This window comes from Mobula birostris, chromosome 9 (assembly GCF_030028105.1).
Source record: "Mobula birostris isolate sMobBir1 chromosome 9, sMobBir1.hap1, whole genome shotgun sequence".
NCBI lineage: Eukaryota > Metazoa > Chordata > Chondrichthyes > Myliobatiformes > Myliobatidae > Mobula > Mobula birostris.
In genome coordinates, this window is record NC_092378.1 from 75,010,628 (window position 1) to 75,031,291 (window position 20,664).

Sequence of the window (20,664 nt, forward strand, 5' to 3'; positions counted from 1 at the left end):
CTTTTTTTTTGTAATTTATTTTTTATTGAATTTCTTCATCAAACAAACATTTTCATAAGATGTATTTCAGATACTGTACATATATATCATATAATCATATTTGTCACAAATCTCCACATAATATTTGTCTGAGGAATACACTTATAGAAAGGAGAGGAAAGAAAGAACAATCGAAAGAAGAAAACTATGTACATAGTAGAAAGTGATTTTTTTTACAACATATTCATTGACTTGTAAGAATAAAATCAGGCCTATGAGGTGTTATGTAGTTAAACCATTTTTTTCCAGCATGAATAAAATTGTTCCAACTTCTCCATTTTGTAAATGCCCATTGTAATTTCCAAACATAAACATAGAGGTGGGCTCTCCGGTGATGACCATTTCCTGGTAAGAGTCTTTTTACCCGCCACCAGCGGTACATTCATTAAATATTTATCTCTTTTCAACCATTCTTGAGGTATATACCTAAAGTATATGGTCTTACTCTCTAAGGGTATTTAACATTTAAAGATGTCTTGTAGGGCATTATGTATCCCACTCCAATAGTCTTTGATAACTGGGCATTCCCAGAAAATATGATAATGGTTTGCATTTTGATTTCCACAATTTCTCCAGCAAACAGGGGGATTGTTATCATAATGGGATTTCTGAGAGGGTGTTATAAAATATCTTATCAAGTTTTTCCACCCGAACTCCCTCCATTTCTGTGAACTGGTACACTTCCATTGATACCTCCATATTATTGTCCAGTCTTCCTCAGATATTATTATCCCTCCTTCCTCCTCCCATTTTGTTTTAATGTATGAAATTGAATGTGTTTTAAGATTTGACAAACCCTTATACATGCTTGAAATGATCTTACTACCATTGTCTGAATTATATGCTTTTCTAAACAGCTCTATCAGACATGCACATCCCTTGGTTACATTTTTAACCACCCTATTAACATACTGTCGTGTCTGTAAATACCAGTAAAAGTCTTGTTTTTCTAACAAGTGTTTCCCTTTGAGCATTTCAAAACTGAACAGTGTTCCTTCTTTCAGTATATTGCAAATAGCTGTTATTCCTTTAGCTGTCCAGGCCTTAAATCTAGCATCCAGTTTATTCGGCGTAAAATCCGAGCCATATGCACACCATTTAAGAATTGCAATGTCTCTCTCTAGTTTATATTCTTTTATAATAGTTCTCCATATTTTAAGAGTCCATTTCATCCATGGGTTGTCAATATTATTTATGTAACTCTGTAGGTTGTTATCAGCCAAAATTGCTTGTATGGGGATGGAAAGTATCCTCTGCTCAATATTTTTCCATTGAACGTCATATCACAGCTCTCAACTGTGCTGCAAAATAATAATCTCTAAGAGAAGGTAGGCCCCATCCCCCTTTTTCCTTGGCTAATTGCAAAGTTTTGAGATGAACCCTAGGCCTTTTACCTTGCCGTATATATCTTGATAGCATCTTGTTCTATTCATTGAATTGATTTTGGTTAATCTCTTTTGGTAGGGTCTGAAAGAGATATAGTAGTTTGGGCAGTATATTCATTTTAATAGATTCAGTTCTTGAACTGAGGCCAAGAAAAGGGATTAGGTTCCACCTTGTTATATCTTCCTTAATTTTTTAATATATTGGCTGATAATTGCATACTGATAATTTCGCCAAATCTTTTGGCATAATGATGCCCAAATATTTGACGGACTCTGTTTGCCATGGCCAAGTATATATACTTTCAATTTCTCTTGGTGGGCTATAGTTATATGAAAGTAGTTGGGTTTTATCTATGTTGATCTTGTATCCTGATAATTGGCCATATTGTTCAAAGGATTGCACCAATTTAGGTAAACTTTCTCTTTGGCTCCCTGTGTTGAAGAGATTTACTGCAGTGTTACGAAGGGAGAAAACTTCTTCACTCAGAGGTTTGTGAGGGTGTGAGAGGAGCTGCCAGTGCAAGTGGTGCATGTGCGCTTGATTTCACTGTTTAAGAGAAGTTTGGGTAGGCACATGGTTGGCAGGTGTATGGAAGACTTTGGTCCAGGTGCAGGTCAATCGGAGTAGCTGTTTAAATGACACAGACTGTTTCTGAGCTGTCCTATAACTCAGTGACTCTAAGAAGCAGTAGATGTGGACAACAATGCCCCCCCATTCAGTTAGAACACGGCTGATCTAGAGCGAGCCTCAATGCTACTTTCTACAATAGCGCCATAGGCGCTCAACTGTCTGTCAATCTCTTCCTTAAATATATTCATTTATTCCAAGACCACAGGTAGAGAATTCCAGCATTGACTTACGGAGAGAATTAATTCTCCCTTATATCCATCATACATCAGCAGCAGTGAAACAATACTGGTTATTCTAAAAAAACCTTTTTGGGAGAAATATTCACTTTGTTAGTCCTCCTCTTTCTTTCAATAAGATTACCTCTCATTCTTCTAAAATCCGCTGAGTATAGGCGCAACTTCTCTTTATAAGTCATCTCAAGAACCAACCAAGTAAACCTTCTCTGCGTTCTCTCCACTGCAGGTGCTTTCTTCCTTAGGAATGGAGAGCATTGTACACAGCTCTCTAATTAACCTATTTAACACACAGACATTAACATTGACATTGCATCAAAACTTCCCAAATCTAATGTCCTTGTGCCCCTTGTAATAAAATGCACCATTTTATTGGCCATCTTAATTGCTATCTGCACCCTACCTTTTAATGTTACATGTACATGGACACCCATATTTCTTTTGACTGTATGTCACTAATAATTTCCCTTCCATTTTTTACCCAAATTTCCCCTCATTATGCTCCACCTACACACTTCCTGACCTCTCACTTATCGATTTGTGGGTTCTTTTGTGTGCTTCCACAGTTTATAAAACCACCATCTTTATATGGTATTTGTGTACACATCTCCATTTTTATTGTAATGTAGATTGTAAATAATTAAGGCCTCAACTATGATCCCTATTGCACCTCAGTAGTTAATAATTTCCAATTCTTTCTTCTGTTAGTCGGCTAATGTCTTACCCATTCCAATATATTATCTCCATTCTTATTAAGTAACCTTCTATGAAGGTGGTTTTTCAAACACCATCTAGGGATTTAAATACATGACATCTGCCTTTATCCACCCTGTTTGCTACATTCTAGATAGGTGATTTCCCAATGTCCATTAATTGGTCATTGAAGGGGGAAACAGTTCTCAGCTCTATGAAAAAATCGTAGCACATTGTGACGAAATAGAAAGTGCCATTTTTACCGAATGGGTTGAGTAATCTCTCCCTGCCACTTCATTCAGTGGTGAGATAGTCAGCAGCCAGTATTCTTTTTGATTTGCATCAACTAGGAATTAGACTTCATTTGAAATGTGTTACACTTTTTCAGAAGGCAGGTGTTTAAGTCATATTTTGGGTGGCTTTAGTATCGATGGCCGGCACCAAAGAGTCAGTTGCTTTAGACTTCATTATGGTGAATTGCACAACATTTCTTTCTTAACTCTGAAAGAGATACAAAAGTTACCCGGATATTCCTCCTTGTGCGAATTTTTGGAATCGCTTATGAACATCTTTGACCGGCATCTGAGCCATATTCCCGCTCTGTCAGAGACTGTATGCTTTCCAATCTTGAACATGTTCAATATGTTAAAAAAATCTGGAATACTTGAACACACGAATACAAGGTGTACATTGGTTGGTTAATCACTCGGAGATAACCCACGATAAATGGCAGGTACTGAGGTGCTACAAAGTTTATGAACTCTGTAGAATTTTTCTATTTCTGTGTAAGTATAACCTAAAATAGTAATTTTTTTGTTCATGTATAGAGGAGCAGAGTTAACGACAAATAATAATTTTAGCCGATGTAATATGACAGCCCAAGCTTTTTTTTTAGTTTAGTTTTTTTAGTTCAGCATTTTTTTCCTCTCTTTATAAAATATCTTTTTCATGGTCAGTTACTATGAGATTGGAAGGCTAAACTATATTTGTTACTTGGAATTTGTGCTTGTACATGTTAACTGTTATTATTGTAATCCCAATCTCTATGTATCATTGCTATTATTATGTTTATTAATTTTGAAACTTAATAAGAAGATTGAAAAAGAAAGATAAAGAACATCCAGATTTCACCTCCTTCTCCATTGCACATTGTGCTCTTGGTGTGATCTTTGCAGGATGCCCATTCCTAGGGAGAGCAGCAAGAGTACTGAATTTCCTCCATTTGTAGACAATTTCTCTCACTATCGACTGATGAACACTTATGTCTTTAGAAATGCTTTTGTAGCCTTTTCCAGCTTTATGCGTCTCTACAATTCTTCTTCTATGGTCCTCTGAAAGTTGTTTTGATCGAGGCATGGTGCACATAAACAGATATTTCTTGTGAAGAACAGGCTCTGTCAGTAACCTGAATTTATGTGTCTTTTTTATAGGGCAGGGCACCTCTCTACACCTCCAATCTCATTTCATTGATTTGAAGCCCTAACTCCAAATAGCTGTTGTAGAAGGTATTATTCCAGAGGTTCACATACTTTTTCCAACAAATACATGTAATAAACAAGTAACACACATAAAAGTTGCTGGTGAACGCAGCAGGCCAGGCAGCATCTGTAGGAAGAGGTGCAGTCGACATTTTGGGCCGAGACCCTTCGTCAGGACTAACTGAAAGAAGAGATAGTAAGAGATTTGAAAGTGGGAGGAGGAGGGGGAGATCCAAAATGATAGGAGAACACAGGAGGGGGAGGGATGGAGCCAAGAGCTGGACAGGTGATTGGCAAAAGGGATATGAGAGGATCATGGGACAGGAGGCCCAGGCAGAAAGTAAAGGGGGAGGGGGGAAGCCCAGAGGATGGGCAAGGGGTATAGTGAGAGGGACAGAGGGAGAAAAAGGAGAGAGAGAAAAAGAAAGTGTGTATATAAATAAATAACGGATGGGGTACGAGGGGGAGGTGGGGCATTAGCGGAAGTTTGAGAAGTCAATGTTCATGCCATCAGGTTGGAGGCTACCCAGACGGACAAGTATAATGTTTTTGTGTTACTTATTTAATTGGGTTGTCTTTATTTAGTTTTAGGATTTGTGGGAAGATCTGATCACATTTTCGGTCATACTTATGCAGAAATAGAGAAAATTCTACAGGGCTCACAAACTTTCTAGCACCACTGTAGCCTGTGCACCAATGCTAAGCTCTGGAGATTTCAGCATCTGAGGTAAACACAGTGTGTTCAGTTATGCTCACCCTGCAATAAAAAAGATGCCATTAAGCTGGAAATGTTACAGAAAAAAATTGAAGATATTGCCAGAAGTCATGGGGAATAGGTTGCAGGAAGTGGATGGGTCGTTTCTTGGAATGCAGAATTCTGAGCAGTGATCATGAGGTACCCAGAAAAGGTGAATGCACATAGTCATTTCCTGCGGTTGAGGAACTGAGAACTAAGGGGCATAGGTTTAAGGTGAGAAGGAAAGGATTTAAGTGGAACCCGAAGGACAACTTTTTTTTAAGAGGGTTGTACTTTTCTATAAAGAGCTGTCAAAAGTGCTTGACAACAACTTAAAAAAACATTTGAACAGATACATGAATAGGAGATGTTTAGATGAATAAGGGTCAAATGCAGGCAGGTTGAATTAAGATGGGTATCTTCATCCATAAGACATAGGAGTGTCTTTGTCCATAAGATGTAGGAGCAGCTAGGCTAGCAGCCCATCGAGTCTGCTCCACTATTCCATTATTGCTGACTTATTTTCCCTCTCAATCCCATTTTCCTGCCTTCTCCCCCATAACCTTTGACACCCTTACTAATCAAGAACCTATCAGCCTCTCTTTTGAAGCTACCTAATGACTTGGCCTCCAGAGCCATCGGTATAAATCTATGACTTAGTGTAAACTGCTGACAGAACCTCCCAGTCCCAGAGACTAAGATTTGATGGAAAACACGAGTTAGCGCTGACAGGTTTGCCGATCTTTCACTCAACGGTTAAGCCATTGAAACCTGTCGAGTATTGAAAGACCTTGACAGAGTGGATGTGGAGAGGATGTTTCCTGGAGTGGTTTGGGGGGGCGGGGGGGTGGTCTTGGACCAGAGGGCATAGCTTTAGAATAGAGGGACATCCATTTAAAACAGAAATTAGTAGGAATTTCTTTAGCAAACAGGTGGTGAACATGGAATTCATTGCCACAGACAGCTGTCATTGAGTATTTTTTCAAAGTTCAAGTTCAAAACAAATTTGCTATCAAACGATGTATATAGAACATAGAAATCTACAGCACATTACAGGCCCTTCATCTCACAATGTTGTACCGACCATGTAGCCTACTCTAGAAACTGCCTAGAATATCCCTACTGCATGGCCCTTTATTTTTCTAAGCTCCATCTACCTAACTTAGAGTCTCTTAAAAGACCCTATCGTATCCACCTCTACCACTGACGCTGGCAGTGCATTCCACACACCCACCACTCTCTGTGTGAAAAACTTACCCCTGACATTCCCTCAGTACCTATTTCCAAGCACTGATGGTTGAAATGTTCTTGAATTTCATGGCAGCAGTCAGAGGAGAGGTTGGCCTGGATGGTATGGATCCTTGAAGCTGCATTTTTGTGGCAGCACAGAGGCTGATAGATTCTTGATTTGTAAGGGTGTCAAAGGTTACTGAAAAATGATAAGAGAATGAAATTGCGAGGGATAATAAATCAGCAATGATGGAATGGCAGAGCAGACTTGATGGGCCGAATGGCTTAATTCTGTTCCTAGGTCTTATGGTCTCATTATCTATTAACTGCAGGTGCCCCTGGCTCATCCAGCGGAGTGTTAACACACCTCGGTCACCTCCTGACATCAGGGGCATGGCAGTGGAATAATCCAAATCTGGATGGGCCAATCTAAGGCTATCTACTGAAATACATTGACTTATACCTCTCTTACTTGTGATAAAATTCTTTCTCTATGTTCCAAAGTGCAGAACAGGCCTTCATAAGGGGGCCTAAGGGGATGTTGGTGTGTGTCTTAGTGGGTGAAAAGAAATGAGGCGGAATGTAGGTCAACAGGAACCCAAGGGTGCTGCACGCCATGATGGGAGGTAAAAATAGGTGAAAGGGAATTGAATGAGGACAGTGGAATGCTGTTGAGAGGTCAAGCAGGTGGTCATAACGTCAGAAATGAAATCCCCATGCACTCATAACTGCTGCCTGTATACCAACTCAGTCTTAGGCAACTGCAGATCCTCTTTTGGAGCAGTTCTGAGCCCCTGCATGACCCACGGGAGACAATCATGCCAACACTCATCAGTCAGGAAGCTTGTCCGAGCAGCCTTTAAGGAGCGGTGAAACCGTTCACATAGGCCGTTGGACTGCAGGTGATACATAGTGGTGTGATGTATCCTAATGCTGAGGTTCTGGGTCATCACAGCCCAGAGGTCTGAAATGAATTAGGGACCATGGTCATAGGAAAGATCAGATGGGGCACCAACTTAGGTGCTGATGAATGCCCGAGCTACATCCATGAGGGTCGTCATCGATGCTAGAGCAACAATCTCTGACCACCTTGTGATATGGCCCACCTCGGTAAGAAGGTGCGTGAAATGGCAGGTAGAGGACCAATAAGGTCCACATCGACATGGACAAATCATCAGTCAGAGACCTCAAAATATGCCAGTGGCACCTGAACATGATGGTTAATTTTTGCCCTGTGGCACTCCACACAGCCTGCAGTCTGATCACACACACCCTTTCTGAGGTCGTGCCAACAAACTTCAGTGCAAACTGTTTCTTGGAGGCCTACTGGCCCGGATGCAAAAGGCCATGTATGGAGTCAAAAATAGTCCGTCTCCAGTTTGTGGGCATGATGGGGCTAGGGCGACCCATTGACACATCGCATAGGAGAGAAACCCCAGGTTTGCCGAAATTAGTGTCAGCTAACTGTAGGCCTATAGAAACATGGAAACATAGAAAATAGGTGCAGGAGTAGGCCATTCGGCCCTTCGAGCCTGCACCGCCATTTATTATGATCATGGCTGATCATCCAACTCAGAACACCGCCCCAGCCTTCCCTCCATACCCCCTGACCCCCGTAGCCACAAGGGCCATATCTAACTCCCTCTTAAATATAGCCAATGAACTGGCCTCAACTGTTTCCTGTGGCAGAGAATTCCACAGATTCACCACTCTCTGTGTGAAGAAGTTTTTCCTAATCTCAGTCCTAAAAGGCTTCCCCTCTATCCTCAAACTGTGACCCCTCGTTCTGGACTTCCCCAACATCGGGAACAATCTTCCTGCATCTAGCCTGTCCAATCCCTTTAGGATCTTATACGTTTCAATCAGATCCCCCCTCAATCTTCTAAATTCCAATGAGTACAAGCCCAGTTCATCCATTCTTTCTTCATATGAAAGTCCTGCCATCCCAGGAATCAATCTGGTGAACCTTCTCTGTACTCCCTCTATGGCAAGGATGTCTTTCCTCAGATTAGGGGACCAAAACTGCACACAATACTCCAGGTGCGGTCTCACCAAGGCCTTGTACAACTGCAGTAGTACCTCCCTGCTCCTGTACTGGAATCCTCTCGCTATAAATGCCAGCATACCATTTGCCTTTTTCACCGCCTGCTGTACCTGCATGCCCACTTTCAATGACTGGTGTATAATGACACCCAGGTCACGTTGCACCTCCCCTTTTCCTAATCGGCCACCATTCAGATAATAATCTGTTTTCCTATTTTTGCCACCAAAGTGGATAACTTCACATTTATCCACATTAAATTGCATCTGCCATGAATTTGCCACATCCACTGGTTCTCCCCTATCCACTCTACTAGTTACATCCTCAAAAAATTCTATGAGATTCGTCAGACATGATTTTCCTTTCACAAATCCATGCTGACTTTGTCCGATCATTTCACCACTTTCCAAATGTGCTGTTATCACATCCTTGATAACTGACTCCAGCAGTTTCCCCACCACCGACGTTAGGCTAACCGGTCAATAATTCCCCGGTTTCTCTCTCTCTCCTTTTTTAAAAAGTGGAGTTACATTAGCCACCCTCCAATCCTCAGGAACTAGTCCAGAATCTAACGAGTTTTGAAAAATTATCACTAATGCATCCACTATTTCTTGGGCTACTTCCTTAAGCACCCTGGGATGCAGACCATCTGGCCCTGGGGATTTATCTGCCTTCAATCCCTTCAATTTACCTAACACCACTTCCCTACTAACATGTATTTCGCTCAGTTCCTCCATCTCACTGGACCCTCTGTCCCCTACTATTTCTGGGAAGATTATTTATGTCCTCCTTAGTGAAGACAGAACCAAAGTAATTATTCAATTGGTCTGCCATGTCCTTGCTCCCCATAATCAATTCACCTGTTTCTGTCTGCAGGGGACCTACATTTGTCTTTACCAGTCTTTTCCTTTTTACATATCTATAAAAGCTTTTACAGTCCGTTTTTATGTTGCCTGCCAGTTTTCTCTCATAATCTTTTTTCCCCTTCCTAATTAAGCCCTTTGTCCTCCTCTGCTGAACTCTGAATTTCTCCCAGTCCTCAGGTGAGCCACTTTCTCTGGCTAATTTGTATGCTGCTTCTTTGGAATTGATACTATCCCTAATTTCTCTTGTCAGCCACGGGTGCACTACCTTCCTTGATTTATTCTTTTGACTGCTGTTTGGTAAGCATGGACCTCTGGGTCAGTTACTTGGTCGGCTACCATGCCAGCATAGTCAACCCCTATCTGTACGGCATAAATGGCTAGCTGTGAGAGGCAATCAGCCATGGTATTATTTTTCACCTTGATATGTTGTATAGCCATTGTGAACAGATATGTACAATAGGTCAGGTGCAGCCCAAGAGGTTGATATCTTGGTCATTGCATGCATGAAGGGTTTGTGGTCAATGTACACTGTGAAATGGCATTCCTCCAGCAGACAGCCAGTTAGAGATCGAGAAGGTTTGAGGGGTTTGTGGTCAATGTACGCTATGAAATGGCATTCCACCAGAGGACAGCCAGATAGAGATCGAGAAGCTCACGGTCAAATGTGCTGTACTTCCTTTCGGGGGGATGGAGCTGCTGGCTGAAGAAGGCAAGCATCTGCAACACCAGTACAGTCACGTTAGAAAGAGCTCATTTGGTATCATCAAATTAGGGTTATTGCCATTAAGCACATTATACAGGGGAGGGGGAGCATAAGTTCAGCAGCCCGTGGAATGAAGTGGTGATAGAAATTCACCATACCTAAAAACTCCTGTAGTTTTTTAGTAGTGCGGGATGGTGGGAAATGCATAATAGCAGCTACTTTTGATGGGAAGGGTTTCGCACCTTCTGCGGAGATGCGATGGTCGAAAAAGTCAAGTGGTTGACAACCCAAACTGGCATTTAGCAGGGTTAATAATCAAACTGTGTTGGCATAAGCGCTCAAAAAGTGTGTGGAGATGAGATACATGTTTGGGTTCGGACGCACTGACGACAAATGTGTCATCCAGGTGAACAAAAGAAAATTTATTTTCATATAGAGTCCATCAGCTGTTGGAAAGTCTGTGCTGCATTTTTCAGTCCAAATGGCAAGTGCAGAAACTCAAAAAGGCCAAACAGGGTCATCACAGCTGGTTTGGAAATGTCCTCCAAGCACACAGGCACCTGATGGTAGCCGCTAACTAGATCAACTTTGGAAAAAGTTAACTTTCCAGATAAACATGTTGAATCATCTTGAATGTGTAGAACTGGGTGGTGGTAAAATGTCGGTAATCACCACATGGGTTGCAACCACCATTGAACTTTGAGACCACATGGAGGGGTGAAGCTCAGGGGCTATTCAACTGGCTTACAACTCTGAGTCCTTCCACGTTGGCAAACTCAGCCTACACAATGGACAGCTTTTCTGGGTCCAGTCTACACGCACGAGCATGGACTGGCGGGCCAGTTGTGGGAATGTGGTGCTCGACCCCATGTTTTGTGACTGTAGTGGAGAATGTGGGCTTGGTGAGGTTTGGGAATTCGCCCAGCAGTGGAGTATACTCACATGTGATGGATGTGATTGACAGAGTGGTTGTGGGCAACTTACTGGGGGGAGCAAGCTGGCAGTTTAAGATCGGCCAACAGTCCTTGGGCACTCAGGAAATCTGCATCAAGCAGAGGTCTAGCCACTTTAGCCAGGATGAAGTCCCATGTGTAACGTCGCCCACTGAAGCAGAACATCACCTATCATGTCCCTTAGGTCCGGATCTTGCTGCCATTCGCCTTCTCATCAATAGGCAATGCTGGCAGCACACTCACGTGAATACCCATGTCACAGAGGAAATGTCGCCCTGAAAGAGTGTCCATAATGAACAGTAGACGACCCTGGCAGCTGGAACCTGCAGTGTTCACTGACTTCTGATGTCCTGATGCACCGGCACTGCTGAAGCTGCAAGGCGGTCGCACATCCTAGCATTCCTACCGAGGAGAGCACGGCAAAAGCACAGGCCCGACGTCATCTGTTTCACAGCCGCAGGTGTCCTTATGTTGGGGGTCTTGCTGACTGGGCTTACTGAGGTAGAGAAAGGAGGAGCAATGATGCTGCGCTGCCTGGCTGAGTGTAGACTGTCAGCCATTGTCAGGCTCCCTATAGTCCTTCATCGGTGCATTAGCAAGGGCTATGTGAACTGGATCAGGCATTTGCTGCCTGAAGAGTTCTTTAAAAATAAAACAAGGATGGTGATTTCACAGGAGAGACAACATCTAGTCCATTAGCTCTAACAGCTAATGGACCACATTGCCGAGGCCAAGTAAGGAGAGCAGCTGTTTGGCACGCTCAGACTCCAGTCATCCAAAAGTCTGTAAAAGGTGAGTTTTCAGCGGTCAGTATTTATTGTGCTCAGGCGGGTGTTCAAGCAGACTCACCTGTCTTGCCACTATGGAATTGCTGAGCGATGCTACCAAATGGAAATATTGGGTGTTGTCAGCAAAGATTTCTCGCAAGGCGAGCTGGGCCTCAGCTTATACGAAACAAGTGACGACATTTTGCTCCCAAAACTCTGGCAGTTTCAAAGCGATTGTATTGACTGACATGTTCAATCACTCTGGAATCATCCTAGAGCGTTAGGGTCACAAATACAGATTTCTGCAATTATATTTAATGAAACTTGTAACACATTTTATTGAAACATAGAAACATAGAAAGCCTACAGCACAATACAGGCCCTTCAGCACACAGAGCTGTGCCAAACATGTTCTCACCTGAGAACTACCTAGGCTTTACCCATATCCCTATATTTTCCTAAGCTCCATGTACCCACCCAGGAGTCTCTTAAAAGACCCTATCGTTTACGCCTCCACCACCGCCTCTGGCATCCCATTCCACACACTCACCACTCTTTGTGTAAAAAACTTACCCTTGACATCTCCTCTGTACCTACTTTCAAGCATCTTAAAACTCCAAAGCCTACACCACAAAAGTCTGCTAAAAATCCTTATATAACAATGGCATCATGTTAGACTAACCTCTTAAAACGAGACCCCAACTCAAAGCTGGTGCTTGTGAATTATGTACATTATGTATGGGGTGTCAGGGAGGGGTAGCACATCTGGTGGGGGAACATGTCGTGTCCCTTTCAAGGCGGTTAGTCCACCTTTGGTCCCCACCTGGCACTCAGCTCTCACCTGTGGCTCCCTGTAGCTGTTTGCATGTGACAGTGGCCACACCCCGGGCAACGGCTTTGACAAGCCGGCTAAACCAGGTGAGGGTAGCCAACAAGTCTCAAACCCTTGGTGAGATAGGGAGTTGTCTATCCCAGCATGTGAAGACAGACTCCGGCGGATTGAGCAGACGAGACCAATGGAAGGTCCAACGGTCAAGAAGGCGGTCTGTGCAAAGTGTCGTGGAACATGTAGAGCAGGACAAGACACAGAAGACGTCCTGGTCATCCACTGCGCCTAGTCCCATCTCCAGCCGTCTAGACTCTGTCTTGCCACTGGATCCAGATGGGAATTGGGAAGAGAGAGTGAGGCCGATCCTGCACAACTCTCCCTCACTTAAATCCAAATCAAGCGCTAGTCTCGACACCATGATAAAGGTGTCTAGGTCCTCATCAACGTGGACGATGGACGAACACACATTTCTCCCAATTACATTGGCCTTCTATACCACAAACTCAATGTGTAAATTAATGTTCTGGGAGTCCTGCAAGAGGACTGCTCAGTCCCGCACGAGGACTCCTAATTCCCTTTGGACCTCATGTTTGAATTTTCTCCCCATTTAGATAATAGTTTGCACTTTTGTTCCTTTTACCAGAATGTATTATCATACATTTCCCAACACTGTAGTCCATCTGCCACTTTTTTGCTCATTCTTCCAATTTGCCTAAGTCCTGCTGTAATCACATTGCTTCTTCAGCACTACCTACCCCTCCACCTATCTTCATATCATCTGCAAACTTTGCCACAAAGCCATCAATTCCATTATCTAAATCATTGATAAACAATGTGAAAAGTAGTGGTCCCAATACTGACCCCTGATGGACACTAGTCACCGGCAGCCAACCAGAAAAGGCGCCCTTTATTCCCACTCGTTGCCTCCTACCTGTCAGCCATTCCTCTATCTATGGCAGTATCTCTCCTGGAACGCCATAGGACTCTTTCTTGTTAGGCAGCCTCATGTGTCTCACTTTATCAAATGCTTTCTGAAAATCCAAGTAAATGACATCCACTGTTCTCCTTTGTCCACCCTGCTTGTTACTTCTTTGAAGAACTCTAACAGATTTGTCAGGCAAGATCTCCCTTTACAGAAACCATGCTGACTTTGACTTATTTTATCAATTATCTCCAAGTACCCCAAAACCTCATCCTTAATAATGGACTCCAGTACTTTCCCAACCACTGAAGTCAGGCTAACTGCCCTACAATTTCCTTTCTTTTGCCTTCCACAATTCTTAAAGAGTGGAGTGACATTTGCAATTTTCCAGTCCTCTGGAACCATGCCAGAATCAAATGATTCTTGAAAGATCATGAGCAACGCAGCTGCTATCTCTTCAGCAACCTCTTTCAGAACTCCAGGATATAGTCCATCTGGTACAGGTGACTTATCGACTTTAAGACCTTTTAGTTTGCCTAACACTTGTCCCTTTCTAATAGCAATGGCACTTACTCCTGCTCCCTGACACACACGGACCTCTAGCACACCGCTGGTGTCTTCCACAGTGAAGACTGATGCATAGTACTTATCAAGTTCTTCGCTATTTCTTTGCCCCAATTACTACCTCACCAGCATCATTTTGCAGTGGTCCAATATCAACTCACACCTCCCTTTTACTCTTTATATAACTGAAAAAGCTTTAAGTTTTCTGTGTTGTATTATTGGTTAGTTTGCCCTCATATTTAATCTTTTCCCTTCTTATGGCTTTTTTAGTCATAGTTAGTTTGTTGTTTATTGTCTTCTGCTGCTGTAGCCCATCCGCTCCAAGGTTCGATGTGTTGTACACTCATAGATGCTCTTCTGCACAGCATTGTTATATTGTGTGGTTATTTGAGTTACTGTTACCTTCCTGTCAACTTGAACCAGTCTGGTCATTCTCCTCTGACCTCTCTCATGAACAAGGCATTTTCACCCACAGAACTGCTGCTCATTGGATGTTTTTTTTGTTTTTTACACCATTGTCTATAAATTCTAGAGATGGTTGTGCATGAAAATCCCAGGTGATCAGCAGTTTCTGAAATACGCAAACCACCCCATCTGACACCAACAATCATCCTACAATCAAAGTCACTTCTTCCCCATTCTGATGTTTGGTCTGAGCAACAACTGAACCTCGATCATATCTCATGCTTTTTGACATTGAGTTGCTGCCATGTGATTGACTGTACATTAATATCATTGATATGTGCTTTAATGAGCAGGTGTACAGGTGTACGTAATAAAGTGGTCACTGAGTGTATTGCCCAATAGCATCACTGAGGTTATTTCTCCTGCTTCTCTGTTAATTCTGTAATGTCAATATGCATAGCAATTCACTCCTCTTTGCCATCTTGAGTTTGTTTAGTTAACTGCAGACCTTCTAGGTCTTTTCTGGGCACAGGAAGCTTTGAAGAACAGAGGACTATGTGGTAGTGTAATTCTAAACAGTTTCTAGAGTAGGTTACATGGTCGGCACAATGTTGTGGACCAAAGGGCCTGTAATGTACTGCGAATGTAATAGAACTATGTCCTATGTTCTATGACGCCTGATCTAATCCCAGCACATCTACTGTGCCCAGATCAGGCAAAGGGTTTTTAACCTGAAACATTAACTGCATTTTCCTTTCCACAGTTGTTGCTGAACAATAAATGCAATGCTGAATCCTTTTTGCCTGTTTGAAAGGAACTCCTGATTGTGTTAGAAAGCAAAATTATAATGTGCAATAGAGCCAATTAATTCTTGGTGTTAATCATGGAAAATCAAACATAAAAGGTTCATCCAATTCAGATGCACAAGACTAAAGAGCAGGCTGCACAGAATTCAACTGTGAGCAAACACTGAAACATTGGTCCCTCGGCAACACTCACTCTAACTGTGGATTGGACAGCTTCCATCCTACTGCTGGTAGTTTCATGAATATCTATGGAGTCTAAAATGAGGAGACGGTCATTTCCCTTGCCACCCATGCTGTACATATGTATAAGTTAAGGAATTGCCTGCATCTGCAAAATTCATTTGTATTTTGTAACTCATGAGTCAGAATTTTCTATGCAAACATGTTTGCGACAACACTTTACCTAGGTGGCAATATGAAAGAAATTTTCAACTCTGCTAATTACTTGAAAAATGTCAATGAACCACACACTAGCAGCCACATTTAAGTGCTACGTTCATTTTTGGAACTGCTGTACTTCTATCTCCATATTTAATGTGACAAATAATTCAAGAATAGTGTTTGCTATACTCATGTATGGGCTGGTCAGTGGTGTAGTGACATCAGCACCGGACTTCAGGGTAGATGCTGCTGAGTTTGAATCCGGCTGGACCCCAACCTGGGCAGCAGCAATATCTGCACAGAAGAAAGGTCTGGTAATCTACTTCTGTATTTCGCCACAAAAACAGCACGCCATGAGTTGACAATGACTTGACGGCACTCGACAACAACAATATTCATGGATGCTAAATAAGCAAGTGCATATTCATGTATTCTAAATAAGTGAGCATATATTTATATCTGTGTACATATCAATGTATATATTTTTACATAGTGCTTTATTTCATCGCCAACAAGCCCAGCTATGCAAACAAGCATGACTGAACCAATATTCTACATAAAGCTAGATGCTGATAAGACAGAGCGATGCTTTACAGGCAGCAAACAAAACCACCGACTTTTGCTGGACTAAGATCTCTGCAATTCATAGCCTGCAATTTCCCTTTAGCAGTTGCTGCTTTGAAGTATCTGCACGACCTGGCATTTTTGTGATAGCATGAAGGAATAAGTTAACTGTACTCTGGAGAATGGAGGTACACGGATGACTGCCGATGCTGGAGTGGAGACATGTTAACTGGCCTACACAATACATGTTGATGATGATGCTCCATGTGTCTAAAGGCTGGGTTGAAGATAAGAACCATAGATGTGGTCCGCTTGTGCATACATTTTTAACTGAAGTGTTATACATGTATGCACTGGCCAGCAAACCTGAAAAGCTCACCGTTTACCAATTCTCAAGGACCCTGTCTTAGCTCGGAAGTGGACTCCCAGTTGATTGGCAAGGCTCAGCCTAGCACAGCGTTGCTCTGAGTTTAACTGTCAGTCTTCACCCATTGGATTTGCTTGACAGAAAATGAGGACCCTCCCAAACTCACTGATTATCAGAATCAGGTTTAATATTACCAACATATGTCGTAAATTTTGTTGTTATGCGATTGTACGTTTGCAAATGCCTTTGATAATGGCAGACATTTAGAAGCACTGGTAATACTATTAATAAATCAGTAAGTGACTTAAATCAATTAATATCTCTAGACCACAATTAAAACACTTAAATACTCTTTAAATTGATTCAGCAAGGTTGCCTAGGTGAAGTGCTGGGGATCTTGAAAAAGTTTGTACTCCCCTTTTTAGAGGCTCCATGCAACCAATAGGTCAGCGAGTTGTAAACTCAAGAGATTCTGCAATTGCTGGAAATCCAGAATAACACACACAAAATGCTGAAAACTCAACAAGTCAGGCAGAATAGATGGAAATGCATTAAGAGCTAACGTTTCAGGCTGAGACCCTTCCTCAGAACTGGATAGGAATGGGGAAGAAGCCAGAATACAAAAATGGAGTACAAGCTAGAAGGGGATAGGTGAAGCCAAGTTGGTGAAGGAGGGGAATGAAGTAAAAACTTGGGAGGGAAGAAATCTGATAGGAAAACAGAGTGGACTATCGGAGAAGGGGCAACAGAGGGAGGTGTTCGGAAGGTGAGGAGAAGAGAAGTGGTGAGAGAGGAGCCAGAATAGGGAATGGAAAAGAGAGAAGTGGGAGGGGAGATATTAAGGGAAGTTGGAGAAATTGATGTTGTTCTGGTATTAATGATCAGCTGAGCAGAAGTTCAGCGCTTCCTCTTTATCTGAGAGTTCCACATTTGTCCTAGGTATAGAACATAGAACAGTACAGCACAGCACAGCACAGGCCCTTCAGCCCATGATGTTGTGCTGACCCTTTAACCTACCCCAAGCTCAATCTAACCCTTTTCTTCTACTTAGCCTTCCATTTTTCTTTCATCCATGTGCCTAAGAGTCTTGTAAATGTTTCTAATGTACCACTATCCCTGGCACCACCCTCCAGCCATCTATCACTCTCTATGTAAAATCCCTGCCTTACCTCTGACATCCTTCCTCCCCATATTTTCCTCCAGTGTTACAATAGCACATATGGTCACAAAATAATAGTAGCTCAACGTACTGAATGACAAGGCCTGAAGATCGATGATGCATAGGCTATTGTCCTGGAGCCATATTTCTGCAAGAATAAGCACGTAGCAGTTCATCATCTCGCGCTGGGTGAGCCACAGATGAAGGCAGTCCAGCTTGTTTTCCAGAGAGCGTACACTGCAGAGCAGGACTGATGGGAGAGCGGGCCTGGAGGGACTAGTTTCCAACTCAGCACAGATTCCAGCATGCCCACCGTGTCTCTGTTATCTCCCATACCACCTCTGGTGTCATCTTCCCTGTGCAGCATCAGGGCCTGGTCCACGCAACAACCGCCATGCAGCTCCTCTGCCATTGGTCTTGTCAATGAACTGCACTTACAGTATTTTGTAGTACCAAAGCCCAACAGGGTTTTGCAATTATAAGAAAAATGTTTAAGACAAGCACTGTTTGTTGGACATGGAGGGGTTGCTGCGACTGAGCGCGCCACCATCTTACCGAAAGTCCACTCAATCTATGTCTCTTATCATCTTGTACAATTCTGTCAAGTCCCCTGTCATCCTCCTTTGCTCCAAAGAGAAATGACCAAAGATCAAGCTCATTCAACCTATCCTCATGAGACACACTCTCTAATCCAGGCAGCATCCTGATAAATCTCCTCTGCACCCTCTCTAAAGCTTCCACATCCTTCTTACAATGAGTGACCAGAGCTGAGCACAATACTCCAAGTGAGGCAGTGTAGGAAGGGAATATCTATCTCTTCAGTCATCGTTGGCTGTTATTGCTGAATTCACTTTTCCATCTCTGTTTCATAATCAAAATCTAAAAACCAATTTACTTTGTTGCAGTCTCTGTCCCTTATTATCCTTAATGCTTAAATCACTTGTTTTTTCAAATGCCATCAGAAAAAAGGAATGAAGGAAAATAGTCTTGAAACCAGACAATCGTACAAACTGCATCTCACACCAAGGTAATTCTGTGCTTCAAAGAACCTTCATTATGTTATGACCAGAAATCTTGGTGTTAACGAATAACCTTATACTTTAGAATGCCTGTTTTCCTAGGTGAAATTATACAAGCAAGTTACTCAGAGGCCAAAGTCAGTATGACCAAGCAGACAAGTTTTAACAGTCTTTCTCTTCTAAGTGTGTCATTTCTGTTTTCAATAATTAAACCTAATCTTTTGGTTCTTATAGATTTGACACATCGTTGAAGAATTTTTCTGAATACTCCTGACAATCACTGAACTGGAATGGCAAGTTTGGAACATAAGGCCGGCACCAAATGTAATGCACTTGAATTGGACACGTTAGAAGATGGAGTGAAACGGTATTGTACATAGAAAATAGCAATTCCAAAATGTCCACATCTTAGAGCATCATTAGAGCTTTATCCTGCTGAACTTAAAACAAAACTCAGTATCAATTAATATTTTGTAAGGAGTATTTTGGATGCCCAGAAACATACAAATCCAGGTTTGATTTTCAGGAAAATGAGTTTTACAAATTGTAAGCTTTAATGGAATGGCTTTGTTACCGTATCTGGAGATTATTCATGTTAAGTACCACCCCTGGCAAACACATTGGGTGAGAATGTACATCTGCATTCGGTAGCTGATCTTTCTATTGGGAGCTGGCTGCTAGCTGCACTGGATGCATTAAAATGACACAGTGGTGCAACAGTTAGTGCTGCTGCTGCTACCACCTCACAGCTCCAGCAGCCGAGGTTCGATCCTGACCTCTGCTCCAATCTGTGGAGAGCTCATATTCCAGATTTAAGATTGTTTATTGTCAATCTTTCCTACACAATTGTAAAGGAAAATTGCTACTCCAGACCCGATGCAGCATAAAAAAGCAAGAAGCATTAAGAACACAATGAATAAACATAATAAAAATAAGATTAGCTTATATACATAGACTGAGTATCAAAATTGAAAGACTTAAAGATTTCAAGATCAAAATCTCTGTGATTTTTATAAATGACCTGGATGAGGAAGTGGAGGGATGGGTTAGAAAATTTGCTGGTGACACAAAGATTGGGGACGTTGTGGATGGTGTGAAGAGCTGTCAGAGCTTACAGCAGTACATTGATAGGATGCAAAACTGGGCTGGGAAGTGGCAGGTGGAGTTCAACCCAGGTAAGTGTGAGGTGGTTCATTTTGGTTGGTCAAATATGATGGTAGAATATAGTATTATTGGTAAGACTTGGCAGTGTGAAAGATCAGAGGGATCTTGGGGTCCAAGTCCATAGGACACTCAAAGCTGCTGTGCAGGTTGACTCTATGGTTAAGAAGTCATATGGTGCATTGGCCTTCATCAACCGTGGGATTGAGTTTAAGAGCCGAGAGGTAATGTTACAGCTATATAGGACCCTGATCAGACCCCACTTGGAGTACTGTGCTCAGTTCTGGTCACCTCACTACAGGAAGGATGTGGAAACTATAGAAAGGGTGCAGAGGAGATTTACAAAGATGTTGCCTGGATTGGGCAGCATGCCTTATGAGAATAGATTGAGTGAACTTGGCCTTTTCTCCTTGCAGCGCTGGAGGATGAGAGGTGACCTGATAAAGGATGATGAGAGGCATTGATTGTGTGGATAGTCAGAGGCTTTTTCCCAGGGCTGAAATGGCTAACATGAGAGGGCACAGTTTTAAGGTGCTTGGAAGTAGGTACAGAGGAGATGTCAGCGATAAGTTTTTTTTTACGCCGAGAATGGTGAGTGTGTGGAATGGGCTGCTGGCGACGGTAGTGGAGGTGGATATGATAGGGTCTTTTAAAGGACTCCTCAATAGGTACATGGAGCTTAGAAAAATAGAGGGCTATGGGTAACCCTATGTAATTTCTGAAGTAAGTACA

General features: G+C 42.4%; 1 protein-coding gene and 1 long non-coding RNA gene across 3 annotated transcripts in view; one reads left to right on the top strand and one right to left on the bottom strand.

Annotated features, from left to right (window-relative positions):
* LOC140202838 (sodium-coupled neutral amino acid symporter 1-like) overlaps window positions 1–20,664 on the top strand; it is a 97,770-nt gene that overhangs the window by 1,039 nt on the left and 76,067 nt on the right. The window contains exon 2 of one of the 2 annotated variants that reach the window (XM_072268274.1): window positions 19,006–19,138. In XM_072268274.1, coding sequence (XP_072124375.1) covers window positions 19,062–19,138 — 77 coding nt within the window. In that variant the 5' untranslated portion in view covers window positions 19,006–19,061. Of the gene's footprint in view, window positions 1–19,005; window positions 19,139–20,664 lie in introns of those variants that run through there. The other variant, XM_072268276.1, reaches the window with a different exon arrangement.
* Window positions 255–20,664, bottom strand: part of LOC140202839 (uncharacterized) — a 43,009-nt gene continuing 22,599 nt past the window's right edge. Inside the window, exon 3 of the long non-coding RNA XR_011887202.1 lies at window positions 255–2,568. This is a non-coding gene — a long non-coding RNA (uncharacterized lncRNA). The remainder of the gene's footprint in view (window positions 2,569–20,664) is intronic.